Source organism: Numenius arquata, chromosome 2, assembly GCF_964106895.1.
Source record: "Numenius arquata chromosome 2, bNumArq3.hap1.1, whole genome shotgun sequence".
In the NCBI taxonomy this organism is placed as follows: domain Eukaryota; kingdom Metazoa; phylum Chordata; class Aves; order Charadriiformes; family Scolopacidae; genus Numenius; species Numenius arquata.
The window spans coordinates 55,864,386-55,881,424 of record NC_133577.1 but is presented as its reverse complement, the minus strand read 5'-3'; the positions used below and the strand labels follow the sequence as shown (position 1 = coordinate 55,881,424).

Genomic DNA, 17,039 nt, shown 5'->3' with positions numbered 1-17,039 from the left:
GATGCATTGAGAACACGCTGCTTTATTACCCAAGTTTCATTCTGCTTGACCTCAAAGCATACTGTCCTGGTTTGGGGGGGAGCAGAGCTGACTTTCCCTTCCGTGAAAGAGGCTCTTGCTTATACTTGTTGCTATGGCAACCAGGGTCAGCTGAGCCGGTTGTTTACCTCATGGAGGGGTTGCACCTGTGGGGAGGAGCAGACAGATTACGTGACCCAAACTGACTAACAGGGTATCCCATCCCATCTGCCACGCTCAGTGTAAAAGCTGAGGAATCAAAGGGGTCGGGTCAGCTCTGCTTCAGTGGCTCTTTTCTTTGATGACTGATGCCCGAGGAAGACCCTGTCAGTTCATCTACCTTGATTCCCATCAGTGTGTTCTGGAATCCAGTTCCCAGTCTGGAACCTTCCCAGTGCCTGCCAGGGACATCCCCCTGGGAGCTTGATATGGTCTGGTATATATGTGTATATATTGTATCTATTTCATCATTATTATTTTTTTATTAATGATAATTCACTGAAGTAGTTTAGTTCTTCCTAAACTCATAAATGTCTTTATCTCTCTTCTTCCTCTCTTTGGAGTGAGAGGTGGGGGAGAGCATCTGTCGTCATTGGCCAGCTTGGCCCAAACCACGACACGTACCTTCTTGATACCAGGACACACAAAAGCAAGCTGAATCCTTCTTCCACTTTCGCTGGCTGACAGCTCTCATTCCTCCTGTTGTCAGTATGTGGCCTCAATTGTCCAGCACACAAGTAGAGCTGGGTGTCAGAGAGCTGCATTCAGCTTTTTCCAGTAATTTAATTCTCGACATTGACAGGCATTTAGCACAGCCTGATTTTCTAAGGTTGGTTTTTGTTTATTTTTTGTTAATGAAAAGGACTAATGTTTGTTCCAACTCATTGTGATTTAAGTTTGTGTGTTTATTAAGTCACCTGTGATTAGCCAAGGTAGAAAAACCCCCAAAATTTCCACACAAAAAAAAGAAAGCAAAACTATCATACCTGGAAGTTATTTATTACAAAAGTATATTCTTAAAGACCCTCCACATTTAAAGTTCATTCTTTGTGAACTCAGTCATAAAAAAGAGAGCATGGTGAAGTGAAAAACTGTCTAAACAGTATTTCACAGGAACAGAGATTAATCATGCATTTCTTTTACTTCACCATTCATCTTCCTCACACAGAGTACAACCCTACAATAGAACATATTCTCTATGCAGAACAGATGGATTAACAGATTATTTGCATCAATCGAAAAGAAAACCCTCCCACCCAACACATGCTTAATTCCTGTGGCTAATGAGTTTTGGGTTTTTTACCCTCATCGTACTTAATTCATCAGGATATGGAAAGAACCTTTCAGGTGCCGCTCTCCGACACCTTCTCTCAGCTTATAATGCAATATGAGGCTCCCACCAAGAGGAAAAATTCTCTCTGCGAGGGAACTGCATCCTTATTGCCCAAAGGGGAAAACAGGCAAGGCTTACTAGAATTCACTCTTGTTCCTCAGCAGCTTGAAAACAGTTCCTAAGCAGAAAGGATTTTTATGCAAGTAGTTTTCAGAAACTTGTGGTAAGAGGCAAGACAAAACAAGAAAAACAATTCTGAAGACATGTGCAACCAAGACACTACATGATTGCACACAACAGGCAGTCACGGTCAATCTGAAATTACTCATCATGATAGCTGTGATAAATTGATTGGAGTGGTAAATACGGTAAGGCATCAACATTTTTGTGTACTTTAATCAACTAAGATGAATGTGTCATATTCTCTTCTAATGTTAAACCTCAGCTTTTTATATTGTATTGAATTTTACATTTACAAGATTAGTGGTGTTATCCTACATTTTACTAATAATTAGACCAGTGCAATGTCATAGTACAGGACTAAAAACTCATGTGCATGAATATTCAATGGTTTAATAACCCAAAACTTCAGAAACAAGAGAAAAACAGAAAACACACTAGACTCCATGATAGTAATTAAGACACAGTATTGGTCACACGTTCAGGAAACTGCAGCTTGGAAATACATTCATTTGCAGTTTATCTGCTTTCCATCTAAAATTATATTTGAGTGTATTTTAATAATCACAAAAAATTAAAAAACAGGATCCTTACATTTTGTTGATTTTAAAACTTCTAATGCCTATTAGAGCTTCTTGGAGCTACTCCTTTCAGATGGTTCCCTAGATGGCATCCAACTTAAAGAAATTTTGAAAAGATGCTAGTCTTTGAAATGCTGACAAGGTCAAGGAAACACTGAGCTCTGGACTCACCTTAGCTGCATTAAATGTATGTCATCACAGAAGTGCAATGGTGGCTGTACCTTAAAAGAGATATGTCTAAAAAAATTGACATAAAAAACCCCAGTGAAATTAAACTGGCAGGACAAGAAGTCCTCAGTACATTTTAAAGCTCAATTATGGCCCAATTTACTCAGGACTTAAGCACTTGGGCAAAGGGTAGGTAGAGAGTTGGAGAAATAAGATTATTTACAACAATGTTCTTTTCCTGCAAACTAGTACATGGATATTTACCTCAATTAGATAAGGTGTTGAACATCATTCAGTTGCCCTAGCCTATGTCTATGCTTACTTCCATTGATTCTGCTGGATTTCTCACAAAAAAATTCTATGCCAAAATACTTAAAAAAACGTTGATTTAATTCCTTATCTTTTTTTTTTCTTTGGCACTTAATTTGGGTAGCAGGGTGAAAGGGAGGGCAGGTGAGAAGTGAAGGGAAAAGGAAGATAAAGAAAAGTGAAAAGAGAGAAAACAATTTCAGTATGAACTTTTGCACAAAAAAATGGAATTACATTTGAAGGCATTAGTTTCAGTGCACAGGAGAGATGACATTTTAAAATAACTTTATTTTTGATCCTCTTCCAAAATTATGATTTAACATAATCAGAAATGAAATAAGAAACTTAACCAGCATATTTAGTTTTAAAAGCATTTAATGACATAGCATATATTTAACAGATAGGGTAAAAGTCTAGAGGTACAGTTCGATACAACTGAAAGCCAGTTCCAGTACTACTCTTGACTACAGGCCCAGTCATTGAAAGTTCATTCCTATTAAATGTAATTTTTGATTGTGCAGTAAGATGAAATTTTTTCATTACAATAGTTACAGTGACAGAGAAATGCACACTATGTATCAAATAGCAAGGTAATGTAGCAAAATTATAACACACAGTGCTGCAGCTGACAAGCAAGTAACCATTTGAGTAACATTACTTTTCCAGTAAATGCTTCAGTTCCACTTTTACACTTATCAATGATTTCGAAGGGTTTATTATACATCTAGTCTTATTATACTTTGTACTAGAATTATCTGAAACATACAATATAATGTATTTCAGCAAAAAAAAAAAAAAAAAATTGAAATTACAGATCATTTAAAACTGTATCAGCCTGCTAATCCATCTTGTACACCAACATTCTCATCTGTTGTACTTAATGCAGAGAAGCTTCAGGTTGTATTAATAACCAATGCCAGGATATAAATGGTTTGCCTGTAAGTTAATGCATACCTGCACTCTGTTACAGCAAAGATAATACACTATCATTTTAATAAATGTTAGAATTGTAATGGGAGGCTCTACTAGTCAAGACTCAGCATAACAACCTTAAATGGAAGTGAACGTTTTTGAAAATTTGTACATTGGTTTTTGATGTGCACAGTAGATTCGAAAGCACCGCTGCCTTGCATACCAATAGCACTAGGAGTGGATTATTTTCCAAGACAGCCTCACAAAATTGAGGAACGGTTTAAATATTAAGATCTAATCTACATTAACTTCATTTAAAAAAACAAAACAAAACAAAACAAAAAACAAACCCCCAAAACCTGGTCCTCTCTCTCCTACAGAAGCTGCCCAATGCACCTCATACATATGTAACTTTAGGTTCTTTTTTGTTGGCTTTTTATTTTAAAATGCTCTATAAATAAAAAAATGTCAATCACATTGAGGAACATGAGGCACAGAGAGTAACGTATTGGTTCTGAGCTCGCATGCTGGAATTCCACTGGAACGATCAAAGAAGTGCAGTGTGTGGAGATGGAGTTCACTTCTTCTTACCAAAAAGGCTGAATCTTTTCTCTTTGTCTTTCTCTTTGTCTTTCTCCCGCTTGCCAGGGCTGGACTCACTGGTTATTGTGACGCTGGCAGGCAGGGTCTGGGCACGGCTGGAAGCTGGAGTGCTCTGGGTGGTCGGAGACACTTCAATTTTATCAGAAGAGATAGCTGATGTGATGGCCTGAATCCACGTGTTCATCTCCTCCTTCAAGAAGCCCCAAAGGCAGAAAGCTGTTAAAATCTGCGTGACACACGCCCTCTCTAATTCACTCAACATTGTGGAAGGGGAATGGATAGAAGTGGGAAATGAAAGGAAACACGGTGCTAACTCATCATGTGGCACTCTTCTGGTTACACACCTGCAGAAGATGTCTACTAGAAGCTGTATCTGGAAAGCCCTACTGCCCTGGTGGTGCCAACGGGAGCTTCTGAATCTACACATTATGCACACGTATGCACAAGACTGCAGACCAGAAAATTAAAATGCATCCCTGAGCTCTTAGCAGCTATTTTTTTTCCTGTTGTACAACACCACAGATATCACATCAGTAATAAACAATAAGAAAAACAAACTTACATCATCTTTGGCTTGGAAGAGGTATTCGTTGCCATCAGTCAATCTGTAAAGAAAACCACCATCACAAATTTAGCTTAGTAGTAGCCACACTGCATCAACTCCTGCTTGTTTAGCTACAGTACATAATCACACTGAGACATACATATGGGACTACGTGGGACAGCCATAACATCTATATGTACACAAATACACTCCAACAATTCATGTTTTGGTATCTCATACTGTCACGCAGAGGGCAGCCACACACACTGCATATTCTGGTCTCTAAACATGTTCTGGTCTCTAGACATGTTGATAGTGGATGTGTTCCAGTATGTCAGGATGCACTGCAGAGCTTGCGATCTTCAGCAGCTGACGACTGCTGTTTCAGTAATCGCTTTCAGGCAGATCTTTCATCTTTTGCAAAAGACATTATAAAAGTTATATACTTTAAAAAGACCAAAGTCACAGGCAACACCCAGAGTTTTCATAGCTTTTGTAGAAACCTAGCAAAATTCTGCAGCTGTTCTGCTGCCATAACTACTGTGGAGGTGACTCAAGATACTGTACTGTGTATTATTTATGATTATTCTCATGACTATTATGAGCATCTTCTCACACTTAAGGCCAGAGTCTCCCTTCTGTTTTATTTCTGTGCTGATTTTACTCAGATGGTTTAACTGGGATTTCACAATGTATGTGAAGATATATATTAATTAAAAAAAATACTGAGCAACACCAGATTAGGCATCTGAACAAGTAGGAGGCAGGGTCAGTGGCTGCTGTGTTGCAGGCTACCTGATCTTCTCCCACAAAAAGAAAACATTTTAAAATTTCTTTGTGAAATTAAATTAAATATTAAACAGTAAAATAACAGCAAAGACAGACAGACACTTGGAACAATGTAATTATGCCTTGCTTTCTTCTTTAAAAAATTAAGAAAAATATTTCCATTGTACTGTCGATAGATCACAACTAGACCTTTCTGTGGGAGATCTGCCTGCACGTGAGATCTGTAGAGACCTCAAGCCTCTCAGATGTTCAACAACATATCCCTTCTAAGATTGGAGAGACAGATTTGACATGACAAGCTGGTGAACTCGCTGGGGACTCTCCTAATGAGAATGAGTAAAGAAAATACACTACACGCAATTACCTGAGAGCCCTGATGCAGGTGACAGGGTACTGTGGAAAGAAGGGCAAGCACTTTTTCTGCCTAACTTTGCATTTGGAACAGCATATCCTTACATTATCCATTCAGAGATGTTTAAATTAGTATAAATAATGAATCACATAGCTGCAGGCCTGTCTTCAAGAAAGGTAAATTTCCCTAAATATTTGCTATGTATTTCCCTATCTATTTGCTATAAAGCAAATTTCCCTGGATATGGATTCTATCATCTTTAGAGGATTCTTGGATCAATGTAAAATTGAAAAAAAAAAAAAAAAAAAAAAAAAGAAAAAAGTTCTATCTTGGAATACATGAACTTGGAATACAAGATCAGTTCATAATGTGAGTCTCCTTTGACAGAAGCACCTAGCAGCTGTGTAATATTAAGATTTTTGTTACTGTTGGCACTAAAGATTGATCAGCAAAACAGAAACACAATCTTGGAAGGAAAAGCCTTATTTTTTTAACCTTTGAACAGCAAGTAATTCACATACTTCAAAATTAAATGGTCTGTAACTACCTGTTCTAGACCTGAAAACATGACATGTCTTCAGTAGTCTCCTAAATCCGTACTGAAAAAATTAAACAAGAGGCTTGATTGTGAAAAGAGCAAAACCATGAACATTCAGCTCTTTTCAATTAATTCCAGAGGGAAGAGCTGAAAAGCCCAGTATTTTTAAATGCTGGCTCCTAACTTTAGGCAGACACATATAGTCTTGTCCCAGATGTAAATAAAGTGCACAGATTATTTTGATATTGTTTTGTGTGTGCTACCTTTGATAAATATACCATGTTTCAGCATGGGGAAGAGCTTGTTCAGAAAAGTAGATACTGCAGTTAATAATTATGATCGGTTCCTGGGCTGGATCCTCCCACGAATTCACACAGTGAACATACTCACCACAACAGAAACTAATGGCAAGATGCTTCAACAGGTTTACCTTAGCTTGAATACATGCTTTTTCTTTTTATAATCGACCGCTATTTCACAGACTGCTTCTTTCAAGCTGACAGGAATCTCATTGTGGTAGGGGATACCAGAAGCAGCAGCTTTTGAATCCTTGTAGAAGCCCATCTCTTGGTTGTTTATGACACAGTACACGTTATGCCATGATCTTTAAGACATGGAAAACAACAAAAGTATTTATAAATCTAATGCTCTTTACCTGCAGAACTGGAGAAACCTAACACAGTTATTTCTATAAGATAATGGAGACTAGTTCAGTCTGAGGATGTGAATACAGCATGTCTGCAAACTGCAGACAGCAAATTCTCTTATAAAAGCATGGCTTCAAGACAAAAGTACTGACTTTGAGTCAACTAGAATACAGATTTCCAGAACTCTTTTTGATAGCACATAAGCATATACTAACAGTAGAAAGACTGTTTGGCAGGGTAGGCAGTTTGCATGCTTGGGAGAGAAAGTGACTGATCTTTTAATGACTATGTTTTATTGCAGAAGGAATTCTCATTGTGCTGCAATCTAACGAATAGATTGCATATGAAATCCTTGATTTTTACAAATACTCAGTGGCATCATCCACCTCATTCTTTAACATAGCTACAAAAATCAATGATTACTAGAAATAAGAGTCCCTAAATGAGAACTGGTGACTGTCACAGCCTCAAAGTAACTCTCCAGTGTGAACAACTCTAGCTGAACAAAAGTTATGGTAGTACTGTGCTTATTTATGGGCTGCACTCAGCTCTACTCACTACTTCAGCTTCTACCAAATCCGTCAGATGTTGGTGTACGTCACTGCTTGCTAGTGGTGACTTGTTAGCCAAGTCACAAACTTGGTTTCAAGAGCTCTCTCAGGTCATGAAGGACCCTAGTCTGCTTTTCCAGTGCAGACAGAAATCTCAGAAGTTTTGCCTGCTTGAGAACCGCACAAACAGGTCCTTAGGAACGGAATCAACTAAAGCATAAAAAAGTCATCTACACCCGCTTTTCTCTTCTGAACAGATTACAGAGTAGGTGGAAAGTGCTAATGTGCAAATAGAAAATGTCAAATATGGACATTTCTATTCTCACGCCTACGTGATTTTCTTTTCTTGTAGTAACATACAACTTCAGAGATCTGGAATCAAATCCCTCTACTGCCACAAATTCATCATGTGAAGTGGGAAAGTCATGGTATCTTTATGCCTCAGTTTTCCACTTTCCAAATATGGCTAACACTGCATTTTCTACCATCTTTAGACTGCAACTTCATCAAATACACTGTTCAGCCACGCATACACAGTTTCCACAACAACAGGAGCATAAGCCTGAAAGGTCTTAAGCAGCAAGGATAACATTTACTGTCTTACTTGTTAAGTTCAGATGCAATTAGCTGCATTAAGCATCGAGTATTTTACCTGCTCGAGGCTTTCTTGCTGTGTGTCTCCCATTCATGTTTGCGATGTAAGAAGCCCTCCATCTGAGCTGAAGGAATCTCTTGTGTTTTGGCTGGTAGGGTAGCAGCAGTCTGGGCCTGAATGGCGGTCTTGGCTTTGCGGTCTGCCGTTGGAGAAGGAACAGGACTAGACTCTTTCGAACTTGTCCTCTGTTCTGCAGCTCCATTGACCATTTCATTTGTTTCTGCAGTTTCTGCCACCTAGGAACAGTTGAAAAAAAGTTCAGCTAGAAGCCTCTAAACACTGCAGTATCTTGCAGCTAATCTGTTTCCCTGCACAAAGTGGCTGTGTATAAACTTTGCCTGGAGAATGACACAGGCCAAAAAGAACTTTCTCACACTCCATGGAGACACAGAAGGGCAGGGAAATTAGAAGGTATGAATGGATTAGTACCCATTTTATAGGTAGAGAGATGGGAAAATAACAGCAGCTAAACATCAGTGTGAATTTTACTGTGCTTTGATCTTCTGGTTAATTCATATTCTTTTATATACTGTTATTCCTAAAATGAGAGCATTCAATTCTGTTGCTACATACTCAAATGTTTGGAACAGTAACAATCACACTTTCTGCAAACCTAGAAGAACAGTAGAAGTTATACACATCAGCCACCTTAAATACATTTATGGCATTACTGGGGTATTAAAAGTCTATAAAAGATATTAACTATAAGTCAGCAGAAAAATATGTCAAAATTGCCCAGGAGCATTTACAAAAATTTGTGTAATTTATTTGTTTCTGTAAAAGCTCCTTTCCCACTTTCCCCATTCCCCTAGTGACACAACAAAATCAAAACATGCAGAAATTAGAAAGATTACACCATGCATTTCATCTCCACCATCCCAGTTAGGATATTGGATCTTAGAAACAAGGGAAATGAGGTCATGTGTCAATTTATCAAGGTCTTTTTCAGACTTTCGTTATTTGGATTGGATTTTTGTTAAAGGAACTGAAAACCACCACAGTCACACAACATCACACAGCTATTTACCCCCAAAGAAAGACAGAACCAAGGCCTTGCCCATCACTTGCTTTGTTGATCGCGTTGCCTGTCGCACTGTGATCGAGATAGCCTAGAGAGCAGCCATGTTTCCAGCAGCTCTGACTGGTCAAGCTGTCGACGTCTTCAGGAGCCATTCATCCAAAAATCATTTAAATTGGAATCCTAATGGCTATAAGCTTTTGAAATGCAGCTTGGTCCCAGTTCTTTTTTCCTCGTACCATTACTTTGACAAGTAGAGCCATTGGTAGCAGCTCAGGAGTTACACAAATCAGTGTGTAGTATTATTATTATTAGCAAGTTACTAAAGCTTAGTGCTGCTAATGCTCTAGTAGATTACAAACATTCTGAACTGTTTTTATGCAGACAAGCAGGTATGTGTGAATGACACAATAATTAGACATTCCCACTTCTGCACATGGCCTGGACAATTAAAAAGCAGCCGAATTATTATGCAACAAACTAAATTTTGCCACCGTTTGCTAGAACTTCTTACACCTGCCAAGTACACATTATTGTACCTCACACCTTTGCACCTCATACATCGACCTAGGAAGATCTAAGTGTCAACTTGCTATGAATATGGGAAGGATTGGTTAACTGCCTTTAAGCAATCTAAATCTCCAAAGTACAGACACTACATCACTGAAACAGGGAAAGAATCACAGCTCACATTCCACTTCAGTCATATTTATTTTACTCTGTCCCTAAAGACATGTAGACTTACAGCCTAGTTTATCAGAGGAAGCATCTACCCTGCACTGTTATCCAGTAGAACTAAAAATCAATGACACTGGTTCTTCACAATTAGGGTAAGTGTAAACCATCAAACCTCACTATTTTTATCCAAATCCCAAAACATAACAAAAATGTTGCATTGAAGGAGGGAGAAGGTAAGTAAATAGATGAGGCTGAAGATTACACAAACACTGCCAGCACAGCTACTGTAACACAGGTAGTGAAAAAAAGCAATCAGTGGTTCACCAATCAAAACTCAATTAATTAATTGTCACCAGTGCTGATCACCAATGCATACAAGAAAAAGGACAGTCCTTTGCAAATGTTTTTGACCAGTGATGGTTACTGAACTTCAAACTTTCTGCTTTTCAACTGGCTGGATCCCTGTCCAAGATACATGAAGCCTTTGTAACCAGCATTAAGGAATTACATAGACCACAGTAACTTATTTCAACAACTTAAATAAACTACCCAGACCTACCTGTTACCTAAACCGCTGCTGAAAGTAGCATGTTTTCTGTAGCCATACCAGCAAGATGTGAAAATACTACTGATTTTGAGGTACCTATAACCACTAATCTGAAGTAAAACAGACCAGTTGCAAACCAGCAGCCACTGCACAGCTCCTTAACATGTTTTTATTGGAAATAAATATGCAACCCTGTGGTTTTAAAAGATAACTGCCAACTTCAAGCACACCATCAGACCTGTAACTCCTACTTAAAATTCTACTAATTGTAAAAGGGCTATGAAATGCTTGTCTGATGCTCTTTCGGGTTTTATTTCCTTTTCATGTGTTATCTACAATTAATAGAAAACAAGCAAAATAAATCTGGATCATAAACAGCTATGCAAAGAATGTGTCATGAAAATAGAGAAAAAACAGGAGCTAAACAAACTTTAATGAACATGCATTGGGCATGCAGAGACAATGCAATGGAGGACAAATATTAATAGCAAACTGTACTGTTACAACAAAACAGTTAGCAATGTACATGAATATGGTTCTCTTAATGGTGACTGAGAAGCTAGTTGCAAGTGCTTTAGTGGCTACAGACTATTTTTGAGATATTTAAATCAGGACTGTAACATGCAACAAGACATGGTGACAATGACTGGAGACATCCCTTTGATTTTCATAGTGCTTGAAGCAACATCATATTCAGTTCATCAACTTAAAGTCTCTGCACCACAGCTTAAATAATAGAGATGTATTTACCTTTTTCAGATGCAAATAGATGACAGCCTATATATTGTTCTGGCATAAGTACCAGTTTAATGTTTTAAGTCAGTATCATAGGCTATCATAAATAGGTGAAATCTTAACTTCTAGTGCCTAAAATGATGACCTTAATCAACAACGTAATTAGCTTTTCTTCAGCATTAAAGCGTGATTTTATATATAAAGTGTACTAATACAAGTAAAAAAAAGTGTATCTATATAAATTACTTTTACATACTACTTTTTAGCCAGAATATATCTGAAGGTGGAGTCTGAAGCTACAGCTATACTGCTTTGAGAACTGTCATACTCTTACAGGCACAGAGAGCTGGTGTCGGTAGTCACCAGATCATTTGCATAAGTTTGTATGGAATTTTTAAAAGCGTTAAGAAACTACATGTTGTTATCCTGACAAAAGAAAAAAAACATGCATCATGAAGTGGAAAGACAAGTTATAGAAAAGTACAATTACTGAAGCACATCCTTTCAATCACCTTTCTCACTTTTCAAGCTCAGCCAATACAGACCGATTCAGCTGCACTGCTCGGCTAGTTGTCAGAAGTCAAAATTCTGACCAACAGCCTCAGATCAGAAATAATACAGCTGTGTACATCTGATGTATTGCAACACAAGATTCAATGAAGTGAGCTAAAAAGCCCTCATGAAAGACTGAAGCGCAGATGGCGAAGATTAACATAGAAATGCATTACGTATCATAAAATAAGAAAGAAACCCCAGCAAACCGGCAATGTTTAAGGTTGTGGTAACCAAGAAGATGATGATGATCTGGGATGTGCTTGCAGGCCACCTCGCGTTCCTTGCCACAACTATATATAATTTTATAAACATTGGTATATACAACAGACAGCTCCCTTCATAATTTAATATTAAAGATGAACTGAAAGGCTTTACTTAAAGAAAGAAAAAGGTAGAACTGCTTAGTATTCTAGAGCATTGACAAAATCTGTGTGCAGACCTAGAAGTAACTGGGATGGGCTATTTGAAAGATAAACTTATGCTGAAAGGCATTTCCTCGCAGAGTCCTAGACTAGGACCAGCGTTTCCTATGCAGTACTGGTAAGAGCACTAATATCGACCGATCGGGAGTCAGGCAGGAGCCTTTCCTGCACTGCGTACAACCTCTGAGATTGAGGTTCAAAAACACAAGAAAAAGAAGTGTCATTTTTATCACTGCTCAAAGCATTAATTGAAACAATTAGGCTTTGGAGGAAGGTAATGGAGAGGTAAGCTAGTTTTTGACTACTGTGTTGCATTAACTATATATACGCATTTACTAGTATTTTTTTTATGGTTACACATTAAGATTATTGGCATGCATCCTGGCTCCCCTGGGACATCCCCCATCAAGAAGGAAGGAATATGGCATGGACCATTCAACCAGCATCTATATAAAATAAAGAGCTGGGATCTTAAACCGATGTATTTTATTTAGTTTTCAAGGAAAAGCATCACAACCTCCCCACAAGGGTCCGCACCCTACTCTCATTTATACCACTGTCTCTCCAGTGTCAGTAAATCAAATTGCTGTAGTGTAAATTGGACAAGACCAAGGCAAAATGGGGCCGCAAAATAGCTATTCAGCAAGATCACAACTCTTCATGAGGACTAAACACCAAGATAAATCTAGATATACTAGTATTTAATGGTTTATTTCATGTTTATTTTCATCTGCAGTCAATGAGTCCATTCTGCATGGAATGTTACACAACTAACTTAAGGCTTTTATTTGTTGATTGTTACAACTTTCCCCTCCTTCCCAGCCTTTGCTGCCAAGCTTGCTTGCATGTATTATCTTTGGCCTTGTAAATAACTCGCTTGCTAATGCAGCTGATTTAATAATGTTGCCGTGCTGAAACCTGTTAGTACAACTCGATGCATCATACCTGTCAGATTCTAGTTCTCTTCTTCATTATGATGTAATCTCATTAAATCTCAATTACTCATATAAAGGATGATTTAGCTGGAAAATCTTAACACTATTAGTGACATGAAAAACTCACAGTAAATAACATGAAATAAATGTGTCACCTCAAAGCAACTGAGTGTCAGTGGGGATATTCAAATAAGCAAGAATTAAAGCGACGCAAATATATCTCCAAGGGGCTGCTAATTAAATAGAAGTCAACTGATGGGAAGGAAGAGAAAAGCAGCAGGAAAATCTGAAGCCAAAAGATTAAACCAGTACCAGTAACCCGTACTGAAAAAAGGCATCTTTTGCTGCAACTGATTCTGTATGTCAGAGTCCAGACCACGATCGGTCATTGGCTATCCGTCTGCTAATAAAGTTTTTGTAGTTTTGGTAGGTTTGGGAGCGGTAACTAACCCGTGGAGATTCCTGGTCTGATGGCAAACCATTTTGGGAAACCTGTTCTCCTTTTGTCCCGTCCCTGCTGGGAGAGAGGAAAAGAAATTGTGTTAAGTTCTTGAAAGTCACACATCTTTTCTACCAAAATGAGATTTTCCTACTGAGTATTGGACACCTCAGAATTCAAGCAAGTACTCAAAATCCTCAGGCCCAACAGAATAAATCTATTGTTAAGAGAGATAAAACCAGACTTTCCTGACAGCTTACAAATAAGCCTACTCCTATCACATAAGTAATAAATGTAATTACTTATGTATCACATAAATAATAAGTAATAAATGTTAGTGTTCCAAGGACATGGCTTGAAGCCTACCTGTAACTGATGCTCATCAAAGAAGAAACCCAAGATTGTTCAGAGATTTTAATTCATAACACAGGCCTTGTAAACCCAGCATTTTTACTTTAGGGCCAGGTACATCTCAGCAGTGGTAACACTGTGTTATGATGAAAAATTGGAACATTCGACTCGGGAGTGAATTCAGACGTCTGGGAAAGGGTCCTGTACCCATAAACTACATCCACCAAGTCTTCTAAAAAGGGTCACACTACAAAACCATAAAACCTCCAGACACTCCCTTCACAATGCAGTTTCAGCCCAGTAACTCTTGTCTGAAGAACCTATGTGAAGTACGCAGTCCAGCTTCCCACACCCTGAGCTCACCGTTGCTGCTGAGAGTCTGCATCCTCTGCAGCCTTTGGGCTTGGCTCCGGAGTGGGTGGCTGTCTCTTCCTCTCCTCTTCCTCTTGCTGTCTACGTACTTCCAGCAGTTCCAACTGAAAAATGAAACATTTTTGTGCATTTTAAAGCACTGCACATTTTTCAGGGGCATTTCTAGAAACTAAAAAAACTCTGTACATTTTTCAGAAACGTTACTGAAATTAAAGTTTATTGGAATAAAATTTTAAGGCATCAGTCTTTAGAAGTATTAATCATGCAAAGTTAGCGCACTGGATTTGTCAGTAAAGTCATGCAGTATCAGACCCTTTAACACCAAGAGGACTGCCCAGGCAGCAGCTTGCCATTGTCTGTGGTTTTTTTCTAATTCATTCTGTTAGAATGAAACAAGAAAGCAGTCCGAGCTATTAAAGTATTGCCTGCTTGCCATACATAGAAATAAAGTGTTCCACATCCAAATCCCTGAAATTAACCAAATAAATAAAACCAGCATGATGTCTGAAGATGCTGAGAAACCCAAATTCATTTTGTCTGCAGCTGTGATGCTCAGTGTGTGTGAAAAATCAAGCCACTTCAATTTTAGTATCTAACGTAAAATTATTCTCTGAAGATGGTAACATGCTCTCCAAGCATTAATAACTGACGTTGCAGCTGTGCTCAAAATGTGCTTCTTTCTTTGCCTTATTACGTCTTTCTAGGGGACTGGAGCAGGCAAAACACAACAAAAAATTTTGATGAACCCTCCTCCCCACCACTGTCTCCTCACACTGTTTTCTTTAACTGAAAATAATTTCAAGTGTTCTGGGTCGTCTTTACTCAGAATCCCCCTTCCCTTTTATCAGTACAACCTATACGGCAGAGGCCTGAGACAAACTGCTCAGCTCTTGAATTTGCTTCGGGGTCATCGCTTCAGGGCCTGAGACAGCGCTTCCTGACTACTAATGTAATTCGTCACTTAAGCTTTCCTTGCAGGTATTGAGTTCAAATGAAGCTGGGAGGGTTTTAGTATAGTTGGGAACATGGGACTTCAGGCCCTGGGTGGTTGGCTGAGGTTAATCAACAAATGGATCAACAAATGGAGATGAGGCTGGTGATGCTGGGAGTTATTCTGAACAATCAGGTGGCACCAAAATGAAGGGGAATGGCCAAGAGCGGTTATTCTCGCCTTATAACACTCACCGTGGTCAGTCTTTCCAGTGCTGCAAATCTCTCATCCCAAGTAGCTGCGGATTTTTCAAATGCTTCATGCCGCTTAATTAATTTTTCTACTTCATCGACACTTTGACCTATTTCACGACTGGACAGGTAGGGCTCCTGTCCCAGCAGCCAGGCCTCTGCCACACTTGCATCTCTTGAAAACTGGTGTACCTCCAAAACTGAGCAAAGAACGTACAGATATCAGCACTGTTAATGTCAAAAGAGCATCGTGAAGTCATCAGGCATCTTCTGAATCTACCTAAACATAGCTCACGGAAAAAAGTAAATTTACTTGGCTAAGTATTTTCCTCAACTAAGCCCACTGAAATGAATCATTTAAAAGACAGAAATTTATCCTGTTGGCTTTGCTTTGAGGAAAAATAAAAGTTGAGGCCTACCTTCACTTCCTTTACAGACTATTACATTTTGCAATTTCAGTGTTTCCTTTTTATTCTAATCTGCTGTGACCTACTAACTTCAGAGCAGAAAGTCTGTTATCTGCTGGCTTTCTTCCTCACACTGGCCTGTCTACAGAACAGCTAGACAGTAGGTTATAGTTCCCTTCAGCAAGCAGTATTTCTCTACTTTATACCTGTCTATACTGCTACACTTCAGGTTTCCTTCCATCTTCACAGCTGAAAAAAAGCTTTCACAGCCTTTGTGAATGGAAATCAGCAATTTTGATGGGTAACGCAAACACCCAAACTGAGGGACAATTGCCTATGCTGCTGTATTTCTGAAATACTGAGCTGCTGAGGCTCAGAAACAATGAAGAAAGTATACACAGCAGCCCAGAACCCCACAAAATGACTATACTGTACTATACGTTTTGAGATCCTGGACAACTGCTGCAAAGGTTTAGGTCTCTATATGAGATACGGATCAACTTGTTAGAGTATCAGAACTGGGTTGTTGTTGCTGGTGTAGAACTTGCAAAACGCTGCCATGTTTAAAACTACACCTTTTGTCAGTAAACCGCTCATCAACATTCTGGCCGCTCAGACAATGCAGGCACGTTACCTGCATAAGGCAGCAGGGCTTTACTTCTCCCTATCTTTCAGTAGTGCATCCTTTGTAGAAATGCAGTAGGAATGTGACACCTTCAAAATGCAGTAGATGTTTCACCTAGTTCCAAATTTGATCATTTGATTAAGACCTTTGGAGCAGGTTTCTTTTTTTCAAATTCTCAGCTACATTACAATCAACATGTGAATCTTACAGATTTACAGTACAAACACACTTTCAAGCACTGTTAATAAAAAAGTAAGGAGCTGCAGGTTTTTTTCAACTGCTCAGAAAGACTCAATGAAGAGAGAGTTAGATATGGCCCTGCCCCGAAGAGATCCAAGGATGTCCTTACTCAGTCTCAGCCACTCCCATCTGTCTTCCCATTTGTCAATCATTTCTTTTCTCTTTTCTGTCAGCTGCAGCAGCTTTTCCTTGATCTGGATTGAAGAGGAGAATGCAGGACTGTTACACAAGCACCAGGCTCACCTCATCACACCACATAAGCTGTTATCACCAGCAGAAGGCACTGATGAAATATGTTGTGCTAGGTTGCCGGGAAGCGACTGAAGCATGAATATAACACATCTGTTTTTCTC

The 17,039-nt window shown here is 38.8% G+C and overlaps 1 protein-coding gene across 1 annotated transcript in view; it reads right to left on the bottom strand.

Annotated features, from left to right (window-relative positions):
• Nucleotides 1-2,858: 2,858 nt before the first annotated feature.
• The window catches only part of SPTBN1 (spectrin beta, non-erythrocytic 1), a 137,527-nt gene continuing 123,346 nt past the window's right edge, over nucleotides 2,859-17,039 (bottom strand). The window contains exons 31-38 of the mRNA XM_074162969.1: nucleotides 16,796-16,880; nucleotides 15,418-15,614; nucleotides 14,224-14,336; nucleotides 13,521-13,584; nucleotides 8,178-8,416; nucleotides 6,758-6,931; nucleotides 4,667-4,709; nucleotides 2,859-4,294 (exon numbers count right to left, since the gene is read on the bottom strand). Of these exons, the coding sequence (XP_074019070.1) occupies nucleotides 4,079-4,294; nucleotides 4,667-4,709; nucleotides 6,758-6,931; nucleotides 8,178-8,416; nucleotides 13,521-13,584; nucleotides 14,224-14,336; nucleotides 15,418-15,614; nucleotides 16,796-16,880 (1,131 nt within the window). The 3' untranslated portion in view covers nucleotides 2,859-4,078. The remainder of the gene's footprint in view (nucleotides 4,295-4,666; nucleotides 4,710-6,757; nucleotides 6,932-8,177; nucleotides 8,417-13,520; nucleotides 13,585-14,223; nucleotides 14,337-15,417; nucleotides 15,615-16,795; nucleotides 16,881-17,039) is intronic.